At 36.1% G+C, this 22163-nt stretch overlaps 1 protein-coding gene across 5 annotated transcripts in view; it reads left to right on the forward strand.

Moving 5' to 3' along the window:
* The window catches only part of RPS6KC1 (ribosomal protein S6 kinase, 52kDa, polypeptide 1), a 211512-nt gene that overhangs the window by 73302 nt on the left and 116047 nt on the right, over positions 1 to 22163 (forward strand). For all 5 annotated transcript variants that reach the window (XM_011996156.1, XM_011996155.1, XM_011996152.1 and 2 more), the window contains one exon: positions 1321 to 1683. In XM_011996156.1, coding sequence (XP_011851546.1) covers positions 1392 to 1683 — 292 coding nt within the window. In that variant the 5' untranslated portion in view covers positions 1321 to 1391. The remainder of the gene's footprint in view (positions 1 to 1320; positions 1684 to 22163) is intronic.

Here is a 22163-nt window from a genome sequence, read left to right on the forward strand (position 1 = left end):
AATCCAGACATTAACAAGATTTACAAAAATGTGAAACAATGCCACTTCTTTCACTAACTTTTTTTGTTTTGGAAAATATAGTAATTTTTCATAAAAATTATGTTACCATGTAATGGGACTTTAATGCTTTATTTTAAACATTTCTAGACTTTTTTTCTAAATATCAATATTGGTATTTAATAAATATTCACAGATACAATTCACATGAACAAAAGCTTTGTAGAGTCCACAATGATTTTGAAGAATATAAAAGGCAGTCCTGAGAGCAGAAAGTTTGATATGTATTATAGATCATGCTTGTTTACCATGATGTCAGTTATATGAACTAGGAGAAGGAATTTTCACTGCTAAATAATTCAGTAGCACCTATTACTTATTTTTTGTCTGAAAACTAAGGTGGAAAAATACCTTTCCAAAAGCTTGTAGAAGAGGTTAAGATAAAATGTCTAAAAATTCAGTCTTTAAGAAATGCTAAATAGTATACATTTTCCAGATATGGATGGCTACCTAAAAGCACACTTCTGAGGACACATTGTATAGTTGTTATATAGTTACAGGTTGAGTATCTCTATTCTGAAAATCTGAACTCTGAAACACTTCTGTCCCGAGCATTTCAGATGAAGGATATTCAGCCTGTTTATATAATTGTTATAAAAGTTATAATGATAGTCTATTATGCTTTATATGCATTCACTCTATTCCTCGTTTAAAGTCTTACATAATGAGTAATACTATCAAGTAACCTGCTATTGGTCACATAATGAGTTTTAAGAGCTGGAGCTGGGCTTGGTGGCTTATGCCATCTAAGCTACTCAGGAGACTGAAGTAGGAGGATTGCTTGAGCCCAGAAGTTGGAGTGCAGCTGAACAACATAGCAAGGTGCTGTCCTCAAAAAAAAAAAAAAAAAAAAAAAAAAAAAAAAAAAAAAAAGAGAGAGAGAGAAAGAGCACTGAGATTCAAGTACTTTTTCCTTTATCAAAATGCTATTATTTATAGCAACTGTGTGTACAGGCAGCAGTTTTCTGTAAATAGCTTACGGGATCTTGTGGTAAAGGTTCTTTTTGACAACCAAACTAGATAAAGATTTGTCTTCAATTTTAGTTTGATGATTAAGGCAAGAAGTTGTCTTCCAGAGTTACAGAGAGACAGTAAAGTGAATGGACTAAGCCGAAACAAATTGCTAGACACTGACTTCCATCAGTAAATTACAGCCTTCCAAATTGACTTGGATAATACGAAAAATGAATAATTAGTATGATTTGTATTCGTTTGGCTGATTCTCAATTTAATATCTGTTTACTATTGTGATCATATTTCTAGGCTTCTCCAGTGACAGTGATCTGATATCTCTTACTGTTGATGTGGATTCTCTTGCTGAATTAGATGATGGAATGGCTTCCAATCAAAATTCTCCCATTAGAACTTTTGGTCTCAATCTTTCTTCGGATTCTTCAGCACTAGGGGCTGTTGCTTCTGACAGTGAACAGAGCAAAACAGAAGAAGAACGGGAAAGTCGTAGCCTCTTTCCTGGCAGTTTAAAACCCAGGCTTGGCAAGAGAGATTATTTGGAGAAAGCAGGAGAATTAATAAAGCTGGCTTTAAAAAAGGAAGAAGAAGATGACTATGAAGCTGCTTCTGATTTTTATAGGAAGGGAGTTGATTTACTCCTAGAAGGTGTTCAAGGTATGATTTTATGTATATTAATATGTTTTGGCATGCTCTTTTGTTGGTACATGGGAAAAAATTACATACATATATCTTCTGTTTAGTCTTATGGAAATAATACTGAAAATGAGAAATTACTGAAGCTTAAAAGACCTATGTATGGGTATATACTTTAAGTTCCATGAGATGTTAGACATTATTGGAGGTGCTTAACCCTCTATTTTTAATCAATTAATCCACAAAAACAGGATTAAAAAAAAAGTCAACATGTCTCGAAGTCTCTTGTATGAATAATAATCTTTCTTTTCTGACTTGAAAAGGCAGTGTTTTACTGGCCTTCATCTCTCTCAGGAGTAATTCACAGAGATTCTTGATGACCTGAAGAGACAAAATGAAATGGATTTTTAAACTAAGAGCATAAAAGATTCTTGGGTTTGCCTACTATTCTGTTCTCTGTAATTGTAGTAAATTCTCATTTAATTAATGGAGGTGATGTGGGACATGTAGAGCTGAATGTAACTGAACATTTGTATATAGAACTTACTTTTTTGAAGTATTAGCTATTGTTTTAACCCTTAAATTTTTCCTTACAGAAGCAGAATGAAGCATTCTGCGTTTAGTTACATGACTTTTTAGATGCAGTATTCAAAGATTGATACTGACATTCTTCCAGTGGTTTCATTTACAGAAAATCATCATTTTCATTGTTCTGTGGTCTTGGATTTGTCAGTACCATTCAGATTATCAGTCTCCTGTATTGCTAACATTTTTTAACTACAGTACTTCTCATTATGCCTAGTATCCTGTAGTCCAGAAGCCTTTTGTAATTTCTGGAGTATAAACTTTCAGTTTTATAAAATGGTGTACCTGCCTGTTTATGGAGGGTCCTAACTGTTTCTTAACCAGGATTTTGACCATTTCTCTTATTTTTAGGTTTCACGCCCACTTTCTGATGCCAACAATTCCTGAATTTTTGGAGAGTTTTACCATGCCATGTAAATCAGGCAACTCTCTTGATTTTCTTTCAGTAACCTCTCATCCATCTACCTTTTTTTGGTTTTATTTTTTCTTTTAGCATGTGTCAGAACTACATTCCTTTTTTTTTTTTTTTTTTTAATTATATTCCCATGGCAGCTTTTATATTCTAAAATTTTGTCGCTGTTACCTTCTCAGTTTCTTTGTCCTTATGGGGTTTTGTCTTAAATAATTTTTTTGACTGCCATGTTAGTAGAGTTTCTGGAGGGAGAATAGCTAAAGAAATGTGTTCAATTTGCCATCTTCTACTGGGAATTCAGATTTCACAATTGCTACTTAATTTTGGTGGGCCCGAGGATCAAACAGCTATTAATGTTTTGTGTGTATAGCAATAAGAGGAGCTGGAGTCTTGTTTCTTTTTTCACTAGTTATTGTCTTACTGAAGTTGCTGATATAACTATTTGGAACCTGTTAACACAGTTTCAAATAATTGATTCTAAATTCATTTCTCATTAATTTTGTCATCTTGATATAATTATATAATAGCTATCACTTTTAAGGTTTCTAACTGATAATCTAATTTTGAAGTTACTTGTTTTCCTGCTTTGATGGAAAGATCATTTTCATCCTAATTTTATTTTTCAAATGGTTTTATAATGTTAGGTTGTTTTTTTTTTTTTTCTTTTTTTGAGATACAGTTTCATTCTGTCACCCAGGCGGGAGGGCAGTGGTGTGATCTCAGCTCGCTGCAGCCTCTGCTTCTGGGGTTCTAGTGATTCTCCTGCCTAAGCCTCCCTAGTAGCTGGGACTACGTGTGTGTGCCACCATGCCCGACTAATTTTTCTATTTTTAGTAGAGACAGGGTTTCACTTTGTTTGCCAGGCTGGTCTTGAACTACTGACCTTAGGTGATCTGCCTGCCTCGGCCTCCCACGGTGCTGGGATTACAGGCGTGAGCCATCGCACCTGGCCATCTGTTGGTTTTTTTGTTTGCTAGTGGAGCATTCTGGTCTTAAAGATTATTCATTTTTATTCTTTGCCTTAACTCTTATTTTAGGTTGGGAGTTTAAAATCGGTATGAGTTATAAAAAATTCCACTCTGACATTTTTCCATTTCTTTTCAGATAATTATGTGCTAAAACATCACTGGTGTTTAATTGACAAATAAAACACATCAGTGTGGTCAGTGTGACATTTTTCTAAGTTATTTGCATTTAATCTTAGAACATTTCATAATGTTACCACTTGATGGCACCAGAAAAATAGAAATCTGTGCTTCAGAATGAGAATTATAGATGCATGTCAGAAAATAACAAATAATGTGTCATTTGGTTAGTTACTTTGCTGATTATGGTGGTGAATTATTTCTCCACTAGAACTTGATACCAAACCTACTAGACTGCTATCGTAAGGAGCATTACCATTTAAACATATATCTCCTATTTAATGCATGTTTGTCTTTTTGAAACCACAATATCCATTCCTGCTCTGGATTGGTTTCTGTTGTTAATATGTCACAATTCCAGAAGTTAATAACTGACTAAATTGATTTTAGTCTTTTATTGTTTATTCATAATGTGATCAATTTTTATTCAGACAAACTATGGGAACCACAATCATAGAAATCTAATTTTTAACCGGTATATAAAAGAACCTTTGTTTCAGTCCTCCTGGTTACACATTTGACCCTGTGTCAAATGTAAGGTCAGGACAGTGCTTCCAGTCCATGGATTCTGTACTAGCATACTAGTCACCGTCTGACAGACATACGGACATTATCCTTCAATTTCTGGGGAAACTGGGGGCTCTAGTTGTGAGCTTGATTTGACCTTTATGCTCAGAAGAGATGTTTCCTTGGGTGAAGTTTGTTCTAGGGTGACAAAACTATTAGTTAAATATCTCTATAGCCAGTAAAACCTATGAATCATTTAAATTGAACTCTTCATAACATTTGTTCTTGTGACCTTTATTGGCGTGGATTGGCATGCCTTATAATAAAAAAAGTATTTCTGGATATCTGATAATTCAGAGAAAATAATCTTTCAGAGCTAAGTAGTGCTTTATACAAAGATTCTTGTGGGTTGGCAAGTTTTGTTATTTTGTTACTATTCATCCTAAAGAAGTTTATCTGGGTTGTTAGTAGGTCTGATAAAGATGGCTTGATGTTTTTCTTATTTAACTGGTATTTGCACAGCTGAGACCACATGCAAAACACAATAGCAACAGCTCTCTTTGCCCATCCGGCAGAGAATAAGTATACCCTGATAGTGGTAACTTTGAATTCTCTTTGAACCTGACACTTCACTTACTGCCTTTTAGAAATGGTTCTTGGAATGAAGGTACTGTCTACTCTTCTAAATTCTCAGGTCTTTCTGGATTTAAGACAGAAAATCCAAAAGTCAGAGTTGAAGGAATCAACTTGAATTTTTGAAAAGGATGTTGCAATATATATCACACTTTCCTGTCCATCTTGTTTATATATTACTGAAAGTGGCTGATATGATTAATCTGTGTGTGGGCTTATTGGAGTTGTTGTGATAATATAAAGTGACAAATGGATTACATAAAGGTATTAATAAAATGTTTAAGTAATTTATTACATGCCTGTCACTGTACAAGGTATTTTTCTTACATTATTTTTAATCTTCAAAAGAACCCTGTAAGTTGAACTATGACTGGCCATACTGGACTTTGTCTAAGGACACCAACATTTAGAGGGTGCAAACATTTAATATAATGATTCTAAAAGCTTGGCACCTAGTTAGCAAGAATAATTATTTAAAACAGGAAGCTACCAGATGGCGAGCATTGTTAGTAACACCCATCTGTGGGCTACATTATGAATTACAGAGTTGATTTGAGAGCTGGTTTTGTGTAGTTTGTTCCAGGTGCCAAAAGTACTGGTTTGATGTCTTTGTAAGGTAGATGTTGTGATCCCTGTTTTATAGGTGGAGAGAACTAAGACTTACATAAATTAAGCAATTTGCTCAAGGACACAAGCCAGTAAAAGTTGAGCTACAATTTTAATCTAGGCCTTTTCTGAGCCTTAATCGCGTCTTCTTCGTATTGTGCTGTACTACCTCTCACATGTTCCCCCTAATTAGGTTAGCATTTTAAAATGGAGAAGTGGGAAATCCTCTCCATTGTCGAATATTTGAAAACTTTCTTATTTTGAGTATTTGTCATTTTTCTTTCTATCGATTTGTTTTCACTCAGCCATCTATTCGTCTAGTTGATCCTTCAACAAGTATTTATTTCTTATATGTACCTGGCCCTGTAATAGGGAATATAAAATGGTTATTTTCTAAAAATATAAAAGAAAATTGAGCAGTGGCCCTTCAAGAAGAGATGTTTCTGTTAATAGCATGCTAATATGACCCATGATTTTATATTGTATATCTTGTTGAAAATATCTGGTAGATTTGCTGCCGTAGTCATACCTGTTGCTTTTCACTTAACTTGATGTTAATGCCCCACTTAAAAAATGCCCCATTATTTCCCCCTGCCTTTCTCACTCTTTTTCTTTTCTTCTTTTCTCATTTTCTCCCTTCTCCTCTCCTTCCCTTTTACTCCTTTCCCCTCCTCTTCTCTTCTCTTGCATACATTATGAGTGAAATTTCATAATGTATTTCTGGATATTGTTGATATCCAGTTTTTCTTTGAAGATTTTATTGGTATTTTTGACCAGAGAGACTATTTTTAATATTAGTACTCAGATAAGAGATGCAAACATTTTCATTCTGGTAAATGGTATAATAAGCAGTACCAAACCATTTTTTTATAGTTTATTCTTGGGTAGATGTGTGCTAGGCTGTCAGGGATGTCCAGATGTATTTCAAACACCATGACCTTATGTGGAGCTTGGACCATTGATTTATTCCATGAATAAGAGTTATTCAAATATTTAGAAACCCAAAGGATAAAGTTTTTGGCTTTGGAAATAGATGGATATATGAAAAAGGTAGTAAGTTTAGGTTTCATAAAGGGAAGCAAGTCATATAATTTTGGTATTTAGGGGATCCTAGAACCAATCCCCTGTGGATACTGAAGGGCAACTGTATAAGATTATATTCTGAGAATAGAGGTAGTTTTCTTTCTTCCTTTTCAATTTGGATGGCTTTTATTTCTGTTTCTCACCTAATGCTCTGGCTAGAACTTCCAGTACAATGTACAAGAACATTGGGAAAGCAGACATTCTTGTCTTGTTCCTGATATCTTAAGGGGAAAGATTTCAGTCTTACCATGGAATATGATGTTAGTTGTTGGTTTTTCATAGACGCCCTTTATCATGTTGAAGAAGTTCTATTCTATTCCTAGTTTTCTGTATGTTCTCTTGCAAGGGTGTTGGATTCTGACAAATGCTTTTTCTACATCACTTGAAACAATCACATGCTTTTTTTCTTCTTTGTTCTGTTAATGTGGTATATTACATTGATTTTCTTATACTGAACCACTCTGGAATTCCTAGGATAAATCCCACTTGCCACAGAGATTTTTATCTTAAGTTTGAACCCAGTTGTGCCTTTTGGTATCTCTTATGTATTTTGTTTATCATTGTAATATAGTTGGAAAAGAGGGACTGCTTATTGAGGTATGAGCCTTCTATCCGTCTCCGTCTGGAAGTTAGAGATCTTATTTTTCAATAGGGAGGAGTATTAAACAAATACAGAATATTTTTTATTTTATTTTAGTTTTTCCTTCAGTTATGACCTGTGACCTGAATGTCATGAAAATTTTCTGCAGCCTTTTCTGTTTTAAAATAAAATGTGTACTTTTCACTATGGTTTAATAAATTGCCTTAGTTGAGAATTTTTCAGATCTTAACTGTTTTGAAACTGGCTAGAAGGAAGCATTTTAAATCAGTCTAATTAAGATTTTTAAAAATAGAGATTTGAAATGATTTAAATATGCCACTTAGTCTTCTGTCTTCCCTCCTCATCAGCATTCTGTTTTTTCCTGTCTTCAATTGATCCAGGAAGTGTCTGCCAATAGGAGAAAGCAGTTACTAATGCAGTGAACTCAGAAGGAACTATTTCATAGGTTCAGAGAGAAGACTTTAGATTCTGTGCTCTCGATATTCACAAATGAAAAGAGTTGCTTTTTAAATTAGCCTATACTCAGGCAATTCTCTTTCAGGTTTTGTGTTAAGACTAGATTTTCAGCTCCAGGTAGCAAAAACCTAACCAACTCAAAGAGGCTCATATAGAAAACATTGTTTTAGTCCATCTGAAAAAGAGTGTTTTATTCCACATGAATGATTACATATAGCTCAATTCAGGTGTTCAAGAAATGCCAACAGGTCTGTCTTTTTATTTGCCTGTCTCCATTGCCACCCTGTACTTGCTATCCCCTTTCTCTTGTTTGATTTTGTCTTCATGGCATGAAAGATAACCCCCGACTAGCTCCAGGTTTACAAAGACTTTGTCCTCAGGATCCTGGAGGAAGAGGGTATTTTCCCTCATAGCTCCAGTGAAAGCCCCAGGGAGGATTGGCCTGGCATGCATCACATAGCTTTCACCTCTGTCTTTGTAACCTGATTAGGCATAGGTTATTTGGTCGTCCCTGGGAAGGTGGACAGAGCTATCCCTGATGAACTGCATGAACTGAACAGCATAACCATGGAATGTGGAAGGAGTGGATCAAAACGAGGAAGGGATGTTATGCAGAAACAAACAAAACACATTGAAATGTTATCTTCTGCTTATCTGTCATGGCCCAACAGTGCCGTTTATTATCCTTTCTCCCCTGGCCTTAAAAAACAAAAATGATTGTTTTGGTTGTTCATGTGTGTTCTCTTGTATGTTTCTTAGATGATAATTCTCTAGAGAACAGGCATGATATCTGTTTTTTAAAAACTTTTAACGGAAGTATAGTATATATACAGAAAAGTAAATATCGTAACCATATAGCTGAATGTATTTTCACACACATGACACTCCCATGTGACTGGCATCCAGATCAAGGAGCAGAATTTGACCAGCACCCTAGAAGCTTCCTCATCTCCCCTCGTCAAAGGAAATTATTATTCTGATCTTTAACGGTGTTGAGTGGAAGAGGTCTGCTTTTTCTTTTAAAAAATATTTTGGAGAAGGAGTCTTGCTATGTTGCGCAGACCATCTTGAACTCCTGGCCTCTAGCAATCCTCCTGCCTCAGCCTCCCAAAAAGCCAGGACTTCAGTGTGAGCCATGGCACCTGGCTCAGGTCTGCTTTTTTCTATTCCCTGCCTTACAAGGGCAGGGTTCCAGTTTTGAGAACCTGCTTTCTGTTGTTTCCACCCTCTTCTCTGCAATTTCCATTATGGATGATGATGGGGAATGGGTTGGGGTCTTGTTTCTCTTTTATTTCTGTAGGATCCTGACCTTTCTCTCATTTTCTTCTTTCCCTTTGGCCTTTTACTGCCACATCTTGAAGAGGTATCACTCATTTTCTATATATCTGATTTTCCCCAGTAGGAAGGCTTTACCAAGGCTCTCACTTTTTATTTTCTTCACTTTCGAGTCTATAAAGCCTGTTTTTTTATTTTTAAATTTTATTTATATGTTTATTTTTTTGAAATGGAGTTTCACTCTTGTTGCCAGGCAATGGCACAATCTTGGCTCACCACAACCTCCGCCTCCCAGGTTCAAGGGATTCTCCTGCCTTAGCCTCCCAGGTAGCTGAGATTACAGGCATGCGCCACCACGCCTGGCTAATTTTGTATTTTTAGTAGAAATGGGGTTTCTCCATGTTGGTCAGGCTGGTCTCGAACTCCTGACCTCAGGTGATCTGCCCACCTTGGCCTCCCAAAGTGCCAGGATTACAGGCGTGAGCCACCACGCCCGGCCAAAGCCTGTTTTTTAACTATCAAATGCCAACCTGTGTTGGTTTAAGTTCAATTTGCGTTCTCTCTCTCTCTCTCTCTATATATATATATATATGTGTGTGTGTGTGTATATATATTTTTCCTTCCTTCCCCCACCCACCAAGGAATCTCTTAAGCTTTTCTTCCTCTGGTCACCACATCCATTGGCCTGTAATGGGGGGCCCTGGCAGTGCTATTGTAATTTGGTTTGTTTTTCTATTTACAGATAATCCAAAGGTCATGGTATCTTTGTTTCCTAGTGGTGCTGAAAATATGAGTCATATGTGGATTTATTTGCACTCTTGGTTTTTTGTTTGTTTCTTAGAGGTTATGTGGAGACATCTGAAATTTGGTGGCCACTGTTGTCCTCTAGGCCCAAGAGTTCACACAGATTGATTTCAGAATGTTCAACTACTTTTGTATGCCTAAAATAAACTTTACTTTGTTGTGATATGCATTATCCTTTTTATATCTCATTGGATTTAATTGCTAATATTTATTCATTTATGTACAGGCTTACCTTGTTTCGTTGTACTTTGTGGCACTTTGCGGATTTTTTTTTTTTAAACCAAATAGAAGTTTGTGGCAGCACTGTATTGAGCAAGTCTTTTGGGGCCATTTTCTTTTTTTTCTTCACAACTTTCATTTTAGGTTCAAAGGGTACATGTGCAGGTTCGTTACACGGGAAAGTTGTGTGTCACGGGGGTTCATGTACAGATAATTTTGTCACCCAGGTAATCAGTGTAATATTTGGTAGTTAGTTTTCCAGTCCTCACCCTCCTCTCACCCTCGACCCTCAAATAGGCCCCAGTGTCTACTGTTCTCTTCCGTGTCCATGTGTGCTGAATGTTTAGCTTCCACTTGTAAGTGAGAACATGCGGTGTTTGGTTTTCTGTTCCTGTATTAATTTACTTAGATGATGGCCTTCAGTTCCATCTTTTGTTGCTGCAAAGGCCATGTTCTCATTTTTTTTTAAAAATAGCTGCTTAGTATTCTGTAGTATATCTGTAGCATATTTTCTTTATCCAGTTCACCATTGATGGGCATCTAGCTTGATTTCGTGTCTTTGTTATTGTAAATAGTGTTGTGATAAACATGTGTGCATGTGTAAAGACATGTGCATGTGGTAGAATAATTTATATCTTCGGGCATATACCCAGTAATGGAGTTGTTGGATAGAATGGTAGTTCTATTTTCAGTTCTTTGAGAAATCTCCAGACTGCTTTCCAGCAGCAGTATATAAGAATTACATTCCTACTGGCAGTATGTAAGGATTCCATTTTTTCTGCAATGTCACTGGCATGTGTTATTTTTTGACTTTGTAATAACAGCAATTCTGACTGGTATGAGATGCTGTCTCATTGTGGTTTTGATTTGCATTTCTCTACTGATTAGTTATATTGAGCATGTTTCATATGTTTGTTGGCTGCTTGTATGTCTTCTTTTGAGAAGTGTCTGTTCATGTCCTTGCCCATTTTTTAATGGGATTGTTTTTTACTTGTTGATTGGAGTTCCTTATAGATTCTGAATATTAGACCTTTGTCAGATACATAGTTTGCAAATATTTTATCCTGTTCTGTGGGTTGTCTGTTTATTCTGTTGATAGTTTGTTTTGCTGTGCAGAAGCTCTTTAGTTTAACTAGGCCCAGTTGTCAGTGTTTTTGTTGCACATGTTTTTCGAGTCTTTGTCATGAAGTCTTTTCCTGGGCTTATGTGTGGAATGGTATTTCCTAGGTTTTCTTCTACGGTCTTTATAGTTTTAGATTTTACTTTTAAGAATTTAATCCATCTTTAGTTTTTATATATGGTAAAAAGTAAGAGTCCATTTTCAATCTTTTGCATATGGCTAGCCAGTTATCCCAGCACCATTTTTTGAATAGGCAATCTTTTCCCCATTGCTTGTTGTTGTTGGCTTTGTCGAAGATCAGATAGTTATAGGTGTTTTGGGTTCCATAACCAAGAAATAAAGAAGGGTTTCATTAGTTTATGTATCTGTTTTTGTACCAGTACCATGCTGTTTTTGTTACTGTAGCCTTGTAGTGTATTTGAAGTTGGGTAGTGTGATGTCTCCAGGTTTGTTCTTTTGCTTAGGATTGCTTTGGCTATGCAGGCTCTTTTCTTATTCCAAAGGAATTTTAGAATTTTTTTTCTTATTCTGTGAAAAAATGTCATGAATAGTTTGATAGGAATAGCATTGAATATGTAAATAGCTTTGGGCAGTATGGTAATTTTAATAATATTGACTCTTGTATCCATGAGCATGGAATGCTTTTCTATTTGTTTGTGTCATATCTGATTCTTTCAGCAGTGTTTTGTAATTCTCATTGTAGAGATCATTTACCTCCCTGGTTAGCTGTATTCCTAGGTATTTTATTATTTTTGTGGCTGTTGTGAATGGGACTGCATTCTTGATTTGGCTCTTAGCTTAGACATGATTGATGTATAGAAATGCTACTAATTTTTGTGCAGTGATTTTTGTATTCTGAAACTTTGCTGAAGTTGTTCATAAGATCTAGGAGCCTTTGAGCAGAGACTATGGGGTTTTCTAGGTGTAGTACCTTGGGAAGAAAGATAATTTGACTTCCTCTTTTCTTATTGGATGCTTTTTATTTTTCTTTCGCCTGATTGCTCTGGCTGGGACTTGCAGTACTATGTTGAATAGGAGGGGTGAGAGATGGCATCCTTGTCTTGTTCTGGTTCTCAAGGGGAATGCTTCCAGCATTTGTCGATTCAGTATGATGTTGGCTGTGGATTTGTCATGGATGACTCTTATTAAAGGTATGTACCTTCGATGAGTAGTTCATTGAGGATTTTTAACAAAAAGGGATGTTGAATTTTATCGACAGCCTTTTCTGTGTTTATTGAAATGATCATGTGGTTTTCATTTTTAGTTCTGTTTATGTGATGATCACATTTATTGACTTGCATATGTTGAACCAACCTTACATCCCAGAAATAAATCCTACTTGATCATGGTAGATTAGCTTTTTGATGTGCTGCTGGATTCGGTTTGCTAGTATTTAATTGAGGATTTCTGCATCTTATATTCTTCAAGGATAGTGGTTTGAAATTTTTTTCATTGTATCTCTGCCAGGTTTTGGTATCAGAATGATGCAGGCCTCATAGAATGAGGGAGGAGTCCCTCCTCCTTGATTTTTTTGTGTTTTTTTGGAAATAGTTTCAGTAGGATAGGACCTCTTTTTTTTTTTGAGACAGAGTTTCACTTGGTGCCCAGGCTGGAGTGCAATGGTGTGATCTTGGCTCACTGCAACCTCCCCCTTCTGGGTTCAAGTGATTCTTCTGCCTCAACCTCTCAAGTAGCTGGGATTACAGGCGCCCATCACCATGCATGGCTAATTTTTGTATTTTTAGTAGAGATGAGGTTTCATCATGTTGGCCAGGCTGGTCTCGAACTCCTGACCTCAGGTGATCTGTCTGCCTCAACCTCCCAAAGTGTTGGGATTACAGGCATGAGCCACCTTTGGCCACCTCCTCTTTTTTATACATGTGGTTGAATTTGGCTATGAATTCATTTTGTTCAGGGCCTTCTGTTTGGTAGGTTTTTAATTACTGATTCAGTTTTGCAACTTATTATTGATCTGTTCAGATATTCAGTTTCTTCCTGGTTCAGTCTTGGGAGGTGGTATGTTTCCAGGAGTTTACCCATTTCTTCTAGGTTTTCTAAGTTTGTGTGCATAGAGGTGTTGGTAATAGTCTCTGAAGGTTTTTTTATTTTTATTTTTTGAATTTTTGTGGGATCAGTAGTAATGTCCTTTTGGTCATTTCTAATTGTGTTTATTTGGATCTTTTCCCTTTTTTCTTTTTTAGTCTAGCTAGAAGTCTGTGAATCTTATTTATTCTTTCAAAGAACCAACTTAAAAAAATAGTTTGTGTGGTTTTTCTCATCTCCATTGCATTCAGTTCTGCTGATTTTGTTTCTTTCTTTTATTTTGCTACCTTTGGGAGTGGTTCTTGTTCTTCAGGTTTCTCTTGGTGTGACATTAGGTTGCTTATTTGAGATCTGACTTTTTATTTTTATTTATTTTTATTTTTTATTTATTTATTTTTTGAGACGGAGTCTTGCTCTGTCCCCCAGGCTGGAGTGCAGTGGCGCGATCTCGGCTCACTGCAAGCTCCGCCTCCCGGGTTCACGCCATTCTCCTGCCTCAGCCTCCTGAGTAGCTGGGACTACAGGCGCCCGCCACTGCTAATTTTTTGTATTTTTAGTAGAGATGGGGTTTCACTGTGGTCTCGATCTCCTGACCTTGTGATCCGCCCGCCTCGGCCTCCCAAGGTGCTGGGATTACAGGCGTGAGCCACCGCGCCCAACCAAGAGATCTGACTTTTTAATGTAGATGTTTAGCACTGTGAACTTTACTCTTAACACTGCTTTAGCTATGTCCCAGAAATTCTGGTATGTTGTATCTTTTTTTTTTTTTCTCTCTCGTTAGTTTTGTTGGGTGGAGTGTTCTGTAGATGTCTGTTAGGTCTATTTGCTCAAATGTTGAGTTTTGGTTCTGATTATATTTGCTGATATTCTGCCCCAATTATCTATCTAGTTCTGTCAGTGGAATGCTGAAGTGTCCCAGGATTACTATGTGATTATCTAAATCTCTTTATAGGTCTCTATGAACTTGTTTTGTGAATCTAGTTGCTCCATTGTTGGGTGCATATATATTTAGGATAGTCAAGTTTTCTTGTTGAATCGAACTTATGTAATGCCTGTCCTTGTCCTTTTTGATCATTGTTGATTTTAAGTCAGTTTTTTTTGGAATGAGAATGGGAACCCTGCTCTTTTTTGTTTTCCATTTGCTTGATAGATCTTTCTTCATTCCTTTACTTTGAGCCTGTGGGTGTTACTGCATGTGACATGGGTCTCTTGAAGATAGTATATAGTTGGGTCTTGCTGTTTATCCAACTTGCCACTCTGTGCCTTTTAATTGGGGCATTTAATCTGTTTACGTTCTTCTGGTTAAGAACCATTACTGGGGAGCTAGTGCGGTGTTTTGGATGTAAGGAGGCGCTCTGGCTCGTAGAGTTGCTAGAGTTCTTGCACTGGTTCTTTCTCATCTGTGTGGGCTGATCTTCCTTTAACTGTGGTGTAATTTGAGTATGGTCAGTTGGCTTTATTTCTGGATGTTTTCGGGTGGATGAAAGTTTGTAAAGGGTCTTTGCTTGTGGCTGAATTCTTGGCATTGGTTTCACTGGGTTGCAAAGTATTTTTGATGTTAAAGTTTGGGCTGCCATCCAGTAGATGGCGATTAAGCAAACACTACCCTGATCAGTCAGCAGCCAGCAACATAAAGGCAGTATTCGCTCTACAAGCAAAAAGATTGCCACTTACTGAAGGCTCAGATGATCATTAGCATTTTTTAGCAATATTTTTAAATTAAGGTATGTACATTGTTTTTAAAGACGTAGTGCTATTGTACACATAGTACACTATGAATGGTGTAAATGTAATTATTATGTGCACTGAGAAACAGAATGTGTGACTTGCTTTATTATCATATTCACTTTTTTGCAGTGGTCTGGATCAGAACCTGCAATATCTCCAAAGATATGCCTGTATATGTATTTTTATTTTTCATAGATTGTGTATATTTAGCAAATTTAAAAGTAAGTTAAAGGCATCATGGCCTTTACTACCCCTGTGTAGTTTATATCTCTAGAATATAGGGTCATTATTCTTCATATCAACAATGTATTTATTATACTTAACATATGCTATGGGAAGGATTTTAATAGTAGATTCAATTTCTTTAGTAGATATTCAACTATTGTATATATTTCTTCTTTCGTGAAACTCAGCAAGTTTTATTTTTCAAGAAATTTGTCTATTTCACATAAAAGGTGAAATTTAATTGTAGAAGAGTTTATAGTATCTCCTAATCTTTTGAATGTCTGTTGAATTTTTCTGGATTTTGGTTGTTTGTTACATATTGTTTTCTTAGTCACTCATGTTAGCATTTTGTCAGTTTTTTAATATTCAAAAGAATTAACGTTTATTTTGCTGTTCTATGTTTTCTGTTTTACAGATTTGTATTCCTTTCTCTCCTTCTACTTACATGAAGTCTGAGCATTTTTTTTATTTTTGAGTTAGAAGATTACATCTTTGAGTTTCAGCCTTTTTTTCATATACATTTAGGCTTATTAAATTTTCCATTAAGTGTTTAGCTACCTCCTATAGATTTTGATATGTCAAACCTTAGTTATTATCAGTTCAAAATAGTTTTCATTTTTAGTTTTGATTTTTAAATCTCATTTTATTAGTTTTCTATTGGTGCTATAACTACTTAACATAAGCTTAATGATTTTTGAAACAAATTTTTAATTTTATGGTTTTGTAGGTTAGAAATCTGACATGAACCACACTGGGCAAAAATCATGGTGTGAGCAGCACCTTTTTTTTTTTTTTTTCCCTGGAAACTGCATATAAAAATAACTGTTTTCTTGCCTTTTCTAGCTTCTGGTGGCCACCTGCATGCCTTTGCTTATGGTCCCCTTTGTCCATCTCAAAGCCAGTAGTTTTGCATTGCTCTGACCATTCTTTCATAGTTACATTTCACAGTGATCCTCAGCCAGGAAAGTTTATCTGGTTTTAAGGAGCTATATGATTGGATTGGGCTGATGTGAATAATCTAGGATAATTGCCCTATATCAAAACCCTTAACCTTAATCACATTTGTAAAGTTTCTTTAGCCACATAAAATAACATAGACACAGGTTCTGGGCTTAGGGCATGAACATCTTCAAGAGTCCACTCATTATTCTGCCTCCTGTACCTGTGAATTACTTAGAAGTATGTCATAAATAGCATAAGCATATTGTTTAATTTTCTGGCAGTTGGAATTCTTTAGTTTTTTATTTTTTAGAGACAGGGTCTTGCCTTGTTGCTGAGGCTGGAGTACAGTGACACGATCATAAGCTCACTATAGCATCAAACTCCTGAACTCAAGTGATCCTCCCACCTTAGCCTTCAGAGTAGCTGGGATTGCAGCTGTGAAAAAATTCATAGAAATGGGAGTCTCACTGTGTTGCCTAGGCTGATCTTGAATTCCTGGCCTCAAGAAGTACTCCAGCCCCAGCGTCCTGCAGTACTGGGATTATAGGTGTGAGCCACTGCACCTGTCCCCGTTTCTTGACCTTTCTAAGTCTACTTTGCCAGCTTCTTCTTCCCCACCTGATCTTTAAATGCTGAAATTCATCGTGACTTGGTTATCAACCTTCTTAGGCTCTTTACCCTATTCTCCTTAGGTGATTTCAGGATTACATACTTTAATAACTGTCTACAACAGCAGTGTACAATAGAAAAATCATATCAACACATATGTAATTTTGAATTTTCTAGTAGTCACTTAAAAAAAAAAAAAAAGATTTAGGGCCGAGTGCGGAGGCTCACACCTATAATCCCAGCACTTTGGGAGGCTGAGGCAGGCAGATCACGAGGTCAGGAGATCAAGACCGTCCTGGCTAACATGGTGAAAACCCATCTCTACTAAAAATACAAAAATTAGCTCAGCATGGTGGTGGGTGCCTGTAATCCCAGCTACTCGAGAGGCTGAGGTAGGAGAATCACTTGAACACGGGAGGCAGAGGTTGCAGTGAGCTGAGATCGTGCCATTGCACTCCAGCCTGGGTGACAGAGTGAGACTCCCATCTTAAAAAAAAAAAAAAAAAAAAAAAAAAATTATACTGCTGACCAAGATGGGTAACTAAAAATACCAGACAATATATTTAACAATGATTTTCAAGACACTGGGTATCAGGTAATGAAAGACAGTGATTTCTGAGAGGAAACAAATGAAGTTAGGCTCACAATTGTCTCAGGTTGCTGTCTTGAATTTCTAGGTTGTGGTGCAGGGAAAAGTAAGCCATTTGGATCCTGGCAGAACCTCTGAGTTAAGAAGATGAAGTTGAGAGGCTAGGAAGAATGAAGTTAGAGTTTGTAGTTAGAGCTGGCAGGATACGATATTTAGAATTATTGCCTGATGTCCAGTGTCTTGTCTAGAGGAGAGATAATAGTACAGAGATTGGTAATGTCTCCTGGAATATACACAGAGTACTCATTAGTGTATGCGTGTGGGGAAGCTATTCAAGACCAAAAAAGATATCCCAAAAGGATTACGAGACTCAATTCTGGTTGCTCACACGGGGCTGGGAATAGTGTCTTCCTAAGAAGTAGTCTCAGAAACCTCAAGTATGTGGCATTAGATAGAATACATAGAAGGAATAATAATACTGTGGAATAATAATTAGGCTCATTCCCACAAGACTTTAAAAAATATATAATTTTATTTTTTTTCGATTGTTTGGTAGGTACATAGTAGGTGTATATATTTATGGAGTGCATGAGATGTTTTGATACAGGCATGCAATGTCAGATAAGTACATCATGGAGAATGGGGTGTCCATCTCCTCAAGCATTTATCCTTTGAGTTACAAACAATCCAATTACATTCTATGTTTTTTAAAAATATGTACAATTAAGTTATTATTGACTACAGTCACCCTGTTGTACTATCAAATAGTAGGTCTTATTCATTCATTCTGGTTTTTTGTTTTTTTTTTTTTTGGTACATGTTAACCATCCCACCTCCCCGCAACCCCCAATTACCCTTCCCAGACTCAGGTAACCATTCTTTTACTCTTTGTGCTCATGAATTCATTTTTTTTTTTTTTTATTTAGATCCTACAAATAAGTGAGGACATGCAATGTTTGTCTTTCTGTGCCTGGATTATTTCACTTAACACAATGATTGTCAGTTCCATCCATGGTGTTGCAAATGACAGGATCTCATTCTTTTTCATGGCTCAATAGTACCCTGTTGTGTATATGTACCATTTTTTCTATATCTGTTCATCTCTCAGTGGACACATAGATTGCTTCCAAATCTTGGCTATTGTAAATTGTGCTGCAGTAAACTTGGGAGTGCAGATATCTCTTTGATATACTGATTTCCTTTCTTTGGATTATATACCTAGCAGTGGGATTACATTTTTTTTTTTTTTTTTTTTTTTTTTGAGACAGAGTCTTGCTCTGTCGCCCAGGCTGGTGTGCAGTGGTGGGATGTTGGCTCACTGCAACCTCCACCTCCTGGGTTCAAGCAATTCTCCTGCTCATCCTCCTGAGTAGCTGGGATTGATTACAGGCACCTGCCACCATGTCCGGGTAATTTTTTGTATTTTTAGTAAAGACGGGGTTTCTCCTTGTCAGCCAGGATGGTCTCATCTCCTGACCTCGTGATCTGCCTGCCTCGGCCTCCCAAAGTGCTGGGATTACAGGTGTAAGCTACCATGCCCAGCTGTGGGATTGCAATTTTTATTTTTTTTTTGAGGAACCTCCAAACTGTTGAACTATGTACAACATAGTGCTTGTACTAATTTACATTCCCACCAACAGTGTACCAGGGTTCCCTTTTCTTCACATCCTCACCAGTATTTGTTATTGCCCATCATTTGGATATAAGCCATTTTAACTGGGCGGGGATAATATCTCATTGTAGTTTTGATTTGCATTTCTCTGATGATCAGTGATGTTGAGCACCCTTTCTTAAGTCTGTTTGCCATATGTATATCTTTTGAGAAATGTCTGTTCATATCTTATGCCCATTTTTTGATCAGATTATTAGATTTTTTTCCTTATAGAGTTGTTTGAGCATCTTACATATTCTGGTTATTAATCCCTTGTGAGATGGGTAGTTTGTAAATATTTCCTCCCATTCTGTGGGCTGTCTCTTCACTTTTTTGATTGTATCATTTGCTGTGTGGAAGCTTTTTAACTTGATGTGATCCAATTTGTCCATTTTTGCTTTGGTTGCTTGTGCTTGTGGGGTATAACTCAAGAAATCTTTGCCCAAACCAGTATCCTGGAGATTTTCCCCAATGTTTTGTTGTAGTGGTTTTATAGTTTGAGTTCTTAGAGTTTGAGTCTTTAATCCATTTTGATTTGATTTTTGTGTATGGTAAGAGATAGGGGTATAATTTCATTCTTCTGCATATGGGTATTCAGTTTTCCCAGTGCCATTTATTGAAGAAACTGTCTTTTCCCCAGTGTACGTTCTTGGCACCTTTGTTGAAAATGAGTTCACTGTAGGTGTGTGGATTTGTTTCTGAGTTCTCTGTTCTGTTCCACTGATTTATGTGTCTGTTTTGATGCCAGTACCTTGCTGTTTTGGTTACAATGGCTCTATAGCATAATTTGAAGTCAGGTTATGTGATTCCTCCAGTTTTTTTCTTTTTGCTTAGGATTGCCTTGGCTATTCTGGATCTTTTGTGGTTCCATATAAATTTTAGGGTTGTTTTTTCTATTTCTGTGAAGAATGTCTTTGGTATTTTGATCAGGATTCCATGGGATCTGTAGATTGCTGTGGGTCATATGGACATTTTAACAATATTGATTCTACCAATTCATGCACATGGAATATTTTTCCATATTTTGATTTCCTCTTCAGTTTTTTTTTCATCAGTGTTTTATAGTTTTCATTGTAGAGCTCTTTCACTTTTTTGGTTAATTCTTAGATATTGAATTTTATTTGTGACTGTTGTAAATGGGATTACTTTTTAAATTTCTTTCTCATATTGTTCACTGTTGGCATATAGAAATGCTGATTTTTGTACAATGATTTTGTATCCTGCAACTTTACTGAATTTGTTATCAGTTCTAATAATTTTCTTGTGGAATCTTTAAGTTTTTCCAAATACACGGTCATATCATCTGCAAACAAGGATAATTTGACTTCTTCCTTTCCAGTTTAGATGCCCTTTGTATCTTTCTCTTGTGCGATTGCTCTAGCTAAGACTTCTAGTACTATGTTGAGTAACAGTGGTAAAAGTGGACATCCTTCTTGTGTTCCTGATCTAAGAGGAAAGGCTTCAATTTTTCTGCATTCAGTATACTATCTTTGCATCTGTCATATATGGCTTTTATTAGGTTGAGGTGTGTTCCTTGTATACCCAGTTTTTTGAGGGGTTTTATCATGAAGGGACATTAAATTTTATCAAATGCTTTTTCAGCATCCGTTGAAATAATTATTTGGTTTTTATCTTTCACTCTGTTGATATGATGTATCACATTGATTGATTTGCATATGTTGAGCCATCTTTGCATCTCAAGGGATAAATCCCCTTGGTCATGATGTGTGATCTTTCTAATGTATTGTTGAATTCAGTTTGTTAGCATTTTGTTGAGGATTTTTGCATCAATATTTATCAAAAATATTGGCCTATGTTTTTTTTTTTTTTTTGATGTGTCTTTGTCTGGTTTTGATATCAGGGTAATATTGGCCTCATAGAATGAGTTTGTAAGTATTCCCTCCTCCTCTATTTTTCAGAATAGGTTGAGTAGGACTGGTATCATTTCTTCCTTAAATTTTTGATAGTATTCAGCAGTGAAGCCATCAGCTCCTGGGCTTTTCTTTACTGAGAGACTTTTTACTGTGGCTTCAATCTCATTATCTGTTATTGGTCTGTTCAGGTTTTGTGTTTTTTCCTGGTTCAATCTTGGTAGGTTGTATGTAAGTAGGAATTTGTCCATTTCTTCTAGACTTTCCAATTTATTGACATATAGTTGCGCATATTAGCTACTAATGATCCTTTGAATTTCTGCAGTAACAGCTATAATGTCTCCTTTTACATTTCTGATTTTATTTATTTGTATATTCTTTTTTTTCTTAGTTTGGCTAAAAGTTTGTCAATTTTGCTTACGTTTTCAAAAATCGATCTTTTTGTTTCATTCATCTTTTGTATTATTTCAGTTCATTCATTGCTACTCTGATCTTTATTATTTTTTCTACTCATTTTGGGTTTGGTTTGTTCTTGCTTTTCTAGTTCTGTAAGATGCGTTGTTAGATTGTTCATTTGAAGTTTTTCCTCTTGTTTGATGTAGGCACTTGTAGTTGTAAACTTCCCTCTCAGTATTGCTTTTGCTTTATCCAATAGGTTTTGGGATGTTGTGTTTTCATTATGATTTGTTTTAAGAAATTTTCGGTTCTTTTCTTTACTTCTTCATTTACTCACTGATCATTCAGGAGCATATTGTTTAATTTCCATGTATTTCTGTAGTTTCCAAAATTCCTATTGTCATTAATTTCCAGTTCTGTTGTGGTCAGAGAAGATCCTTGAAATAATTTCAATTTTTGTTGAATGTTTTAGAACTTGTTTTGTGACCTAACGTATGGTCTGTCCTTGGAAATGATCCATGTAGTGAGGCAAAGAATGTGGATTTTGCAGCCCTTGGATGAAATGTCCTGTAAATATCTGTTAGATCCATTTGATCTGTAGTATAGATATAAGCCTGATGTTTCTTTGTTGCTTTTTCTGTCTGGAAGATCTGTCCAATGCAGAAAGCAGGGTGAAGTCTCCAGCTATTATTATATTGGGGCCTATCTCTGTTGTTAGCTCTAATAATATTTGCTTTATGTTTTTGGATGCCGCAGGGTTAGGTGCAGATGTATTTAAAATTGTTATATCCTCTCACTGAATTGACCCCTTTATCATTCTATAGTGACCTTGTTTGTCTCTTCTTATAGTTTTTGTTTTGAAATCTATTTTGTCTGATACAAATATATCAGAAAATATTTTTTAGTTTCCATTGGTGTGGAATATCTTTTTCTATCCCTTTATTTTCAGTCTGTTTGTGTCTTTTTAGGTGAAGTGTGTTTCTTGTAGGCAACAGACTCAT

The sequence above is a fragment of the Mandrillus leucophaeus genome, unplaced genomic scaffold (genome assembly GCF_000951045.1).
Source record: "Mandrillus leucophaeus isolate KB7577 unplaced genomic scaffold, Mleu.le_1.0 Scaffold503, whole genome shotgun sequence".
NCBI lineage: Eukaryota > Metazoa > Chordata > Mammalia > Primates > Cercopithecidae > Mandrillus > Mandrillus leucophaeus.